The 5000-nt window shown below is 41.8% G+C and overlaps 1 protein-coding gene across 2 annotated transcripts in view; it reads left to right on the top strand.

Annotated features, from left to right (window-relative positions):
* LOC138049274 (cell division cycle protein 27 homolog) overlaps positions 1 to 3907 on the top strand; it is a 30187-nt gene extending 26280 nt beyond the window's left edge. For both annotated transcript variants that reach the window (XM_068895476.1, XM_068895477.1), the window contains 2 exons: positions 1 to 3; positions 1807 to 3907. The exon at positions 1 to 3 is cut by the window's left edge and continues 72 nt beyond it. In XM_068895476.1, coding sequence (XP_068751577.1) covers positions 1 to 3; positions 1807 to 2031 — 228 coding nt within the window. In that variant the 3' untranslated portion in view covers positions 2032 to 3907. The remainder of the gene's footprint in view (positions 4 to 1806) is intronic.
* The last annotated feature ends 1093 nt before the right edge of the window (positions 3908 to 5000 follow it).

Here is a 5000-nt window from a genome sequence, read left to right on the forward strand (position 1 = left end):
AAGGTTGGTTGATCTTTCAGCTTGGCAAAATAATAGGTCTTAAGATCTTCAGCACGCGTTGAGTACAAGTATAGATCTGTTAAGCGTCGGAAAATTATATTTAAGGAGTTTAAAGGCGTGCGGTCGCATTAGGTTGTTAACACATTTGTTGCACAAGCAAATTTGCATCGCGGGAAACAAAAACGTCGCTGAATTTGTATACAGGGTTCGTGCTACTCCTTGAAAAGCCCTGGGATTTAATTTTGAACTTCCTGGACGCTTGAAAAGCCCTTGGAAAAAAGGATTTTGTGGGAAACTGCTTGAAAAGTCCTTGAATTTTTGCTTGGGTGAAAATTGTCGAGAATGCGTCATGCTAAGTTAAAGAGACATTTCCAAAAATTGAGTTCATTGACTATTCGAGAAAAAATGAAATGCAAAAATGGAAATGCCCGTGCGTGCACTTAACTCGCAAGATGTGAAAAAGAATATCAAGATAGGCTTTTTAAGCAAAAAACACTGAAACACGATTTATGGCGTAGAAATCTCCTTACAAACACCCCTTGAAAACTCAATTGCTGGGTCTTGAAAAATTTTGAATACTCCTGGAATTTTATATACAAAATCCAGCACGAACCCTGCAGTACGGAAACATTTTGTTTCCTCAGCAAACGTTTCCTCGTTTGTGAGCCGAGGAAACATTTTGGGAAACGATAGTTGTGGTTACACACACCTTCGGTTTGGAGCCTTCCAGAGGGTAAATGGCTTGGGTGTGGTTCAGCTCAGGTTTCATGTTACCCTTGGGGATGCGGTTACACGGTAAAAGACTCACCTCATGGTAAAATAATTGGGAGCTCATCAAGAGGAGCCTCTATCTCCCATACTTGGCCTCGGAGTCAACCCTTTCCCGAGTAGATTTATTTATAGAACACCTCCCTTGGGAGATTCAGCACGCTCACTGTTGTAAAAGCCAATCTCCCTTGGGACATTCAGCACGCCCACTGTTGTAAAAGCCAATCAAAACAGAGCTATCTCAGCGTCAAGGGAATTATGATACTTTTCGAGGGAAAAACCTGTTCCTAAAAATAAATTTACTCGGGAAAGGGTTGACTCAAGGAATTAGAGGAGATAGAGGCTCCTCTTGATGAGCTCCTGGTATAGTTAATATAAGCGCTCGTACAAGATCTTTATTTCGAGTGTTGTAGGGTGCAAATCGCGCAAGGCGCGAGATCATTCAGACCTAAAGGCAAGTCTTATAATATTGCCCACGAGACTAATGATGGCCAAGACTATTGCCTCGTTACTCATTTTTTTCATCCCTTGCTTATGGTACCAGCACTGTTTAGGTATTCACGGCTCGTTTGACCACAGCCATCCGAAACCGAGGAAAAGTAGTCAAACATTAACTTTAAAAAGGTTTTAAGGACGGTGCGTACTATTGGTATTGCGCATACGTTCTGCGCATCTCGAGATACTCGGGTTTTCTGTGGGTGTTGCTTACTAATACGGGGATATTTTTGCGCGGTTTAAAAATATGCGGAAAAAGTAGGGCTCAGGAAGTGCTCTTGGTATTCAAAAAAAAAAAATTGGGGGTAACCATGCATTTTTCAGAGATAGTTAAGCTTCAGTTTCGAAAAGAACGCCATACATTGCTTTGTATTTAACGGCTTTTGACAAATGTTGTTGATTCATTATCCTTGAAAAATTTATGGTTACCCCCAATTTTCTTTTTGGATTTCAATAACACTTGATAAGATTTGCCTTTCCCGCAAATACCTTTGAATGAGTAGGCACCGTCCTTGAGTGATTTCATTTGATTGATGTTGACAGGTTTACAAGAAGCTTGGTCAGAACCATCTGGCCCAGATGAACTTCTCCTGGGCGATCGACCTTGATCCTAAAGGCGCAAACAACCAAATCAAAGAAGCCATCAATAAACGATACCTCCCGGATGAAGAAGATAACACTACAATGGGTGTCAGTAGTGCTGACAACACCATGGAGCAGTCCCTGGACGTGTCCGATGAGGAACAAATGGGAATAGAAAGTGATTGAAAAAGACTGGGAATAACTCGCTCCAGTGTGTGTCGCACCAGTATGGCAGGGCTCGATTAAAGGGACTGGGATGAGAATTTGATGAGTTCTTTTCTCGTCAGGTTGCTTATTTCTTCTCAGCCGCTTTGTCGGAAAAGGACAAAGCGTAAATGCTGCAACCTGCTTGTAGGCATTGCTGAAGAGCAAAAGTGAGTAAGGATGTCGCAGCGCTGCACAATATAACTGACTTCGACTGGACAATTCCCACTCTTTTGATAGAATTCTGTTTTGTAACCATAAAAAAGTATCCAGATCGATTGTTTTAAATTACGCTGATTCGGAGTTTCCGGGAAAACGATCCGTATGAAATCAAATTTCGTAAACCTAAAGACATTGTGAGTTTCTTGTTCGCCTCGTCAATGTCAAATAACGCAAGCAGTGAAATTAGCCAATAAGGACATGATGTAAATAAAGGGCACGTGTAAGCGACGCGTGCGGGAGCACGCGAGTTTTTCGCAAGTGGTTTTGGGTTGAAAAAATGGCGCGAAAGTTTTTGTGCAATCATTGAGCTTGACAAGCAAAACACGGAAATCAGGATGTCACTTCCAACAGCGTACTTGCGGAGAGGGGACTCAATTCTCTTGCTGCTCAAAAGTCAAAGCTAGCTAGGACAACGAATGATAGTTGTTGATCATTTACTGTATTATATGATGAGAAAATTTAAGCTAGAAAAGCTAGGGTATGCCAACCTCGGACCCAGGCTCTCTCTCCTCCTCCTTTGTCTTCTCTCTCTCGACGACAAGGGATGAAAAGAGAGAGAGCCTGGGAACGAGGTTGAGGTATGCTAGGGGATGTTTTATACTGTAGTACAACAGTGAAAAAGAAGATGACGCTATTGTATGCGGTTTATGAAGTTGTACACTTTTTTGCGTCCAGTGAGCGCCGGAGTGGTAATTCTTGTCTACTGGTTCGCGATTAAGTTCCGTAAAACTGAAAGGTATCCACCACTTTCACTGACACTAGGGTGAATAATTGTTTTAGTTTATATCACACAAGTTGAATAAAAAGCGAACCGAAAAAAGTACATTGTAAAATGCGTGTGGTCGGAAAATCTCGCGCGCCGGCTACTCGGAGGAGAATAGAACTTCGATAATCACCTCCGAGTTAGCCAATCAGCGGGCGCGGAGAGCATTACTCGGACGGCAACCGGAAAAGAACATTTCGCGTTCCAGTAAAGTGGTGTCTCCCACATTTTTAAACTAATCATCTCTTATGGGGAAAAGATTCTTCGCAATGTAAATATGATTGCGTGAAGATAAGTTTAAAGAGAAAACAGTTCACTTCCGGTTGGCGTCCGCGTCTCAAAAACGCACGTGCTAAGCTCCCTATTAGGGAAAAGTCAAAGCTAGCTAGGACAACGAATGTCCTGGCACGCGAAATGTTCTCTTCCGGCTGCAGTCCGCGTCTCAAAAACGAGCTCAAGAACGCGATGTTTTGAGACGCAGACAGCGACCGGAAGTGAACGTTTCTTATGCCGGGACAATCCATAGTGTCTCCCAGATTTTTAAACTAATCGTCTTCACTGGAGAAAAGGTACTTAGCAATATAAATACATGGTAAGAGAGAAAACAGCTCACTTTCGGTTGCTGACCGCTTCTCAAAAACATCGCATGCTTAAGCTCCTATTCACTTGTGTGGTATGGGGGAATACCTTTTATTAAATTTCCAAAAAACTCGGTCCATGCATTTCTCGTGCTCTGATTGGTTCACACAATCATCAGCTTATGTACCTTAATTTGACCTTGTATGGCAATTGTTTGCGCTGAGCGTTGCTAAGCTAATAGTTTCTTCGCCGGTATAAGCGAAGTTCTTCTCTGAATAAAGCAAAAAAAAGAAATCTATGAGTGGAAAGTTTGGATCAACTCCGACGTTTACAAGTACGCAAAAGGCACGAAATGTTTTTGTGATGAGCCTGTGTCTGTCTGACCTTCAGGTATTACACAGCATCCCATCTTCATCTAGTTTTTTCGCTTTCGCTTGGATTTTCTCGCTTTTTTCGCTCGTCTTTCGCACTACCAAGCTTTTGGAGAATTTAAGAAAACAATTATTCCATTCGCGCTTGTTGGCTATAACCAGTCTCATCCAACGCGCGCTCATGGAATAATTGTTAATTATATTTTTTGCCTCATTAGCAGGAGCTGCAGTACTGAATATTGAAATTGCATTGCATAATGAGCTATCCCTGAAACTTGGGAGATGATCTCTGACTGCTGACACCTTGGAAATTCGAAATTTTACCAGAAATGTAAGGGCTCATTAGCGCTTTTGGCTTTTGCCACCCAAGATTTTATCAGTTTTTAAACCAGAAGTGAATAAATCTGATATCCCCGAGTGAAAGAACGATAAAATGCTTATTTTGCACATTGGTGAGGTTTTCTAGAAAATGCACTTTTGTTTCGGATGTCGGCAAAACAGCTTGATGAAGACTTGTAAAGAAACAAATATATGTAGTCTCTAGGGACTTAAATTACATCCATGTGCGTGAAAAATTGCGAAAACAAAATTGTCATGGTCTGAGTTTAATATTTGAGTGTAGTTTGTCTAGTGTTGTAATTTGCACTGTGGATGTTTTGAGGGGAATAACTCAATGTAATACCCTGCGAGAACAAAGGAAACCGAGTCATGTGGCAAATAAGGCTGGATATTGGCCAAGTTCTTTTTGGCGTGTTCGTCGAGGTCGAGGTCCACATACACGCAAACAAAGAACGAGGCCAATATCCAGCCATCTTGACCGAACAAGCTTTTTTAATAAAGGACTTATTATATGGGATAAAAAATTAAAAAAGATCTTTGATCTTGAGGGACCAAGCGAGAAATCCCGAGCGGGCAATATAGCTTCATCTTTCCCGCTCGGGTAGCCAATCACAGCGCGGGATTTGGTTCACCTTGCCCGCTCATGGAGCAAGTCATAAAATAAAATGTGTTACTTA

This window comes from Montipora capricornis, chromosome 5 (assembly GCF_036669925.1).
Source record: "Montipora capricornis isolate CH-2021 chromosome 5, ASM3666992v2, whole genome shotgun sequence".
Lineage (NCBI taxonomy): Eukaryota > Metazoa > Cnidaria > Anthozoa > Scleractinia > Acroporidae > Montipora > Montipora capricornis.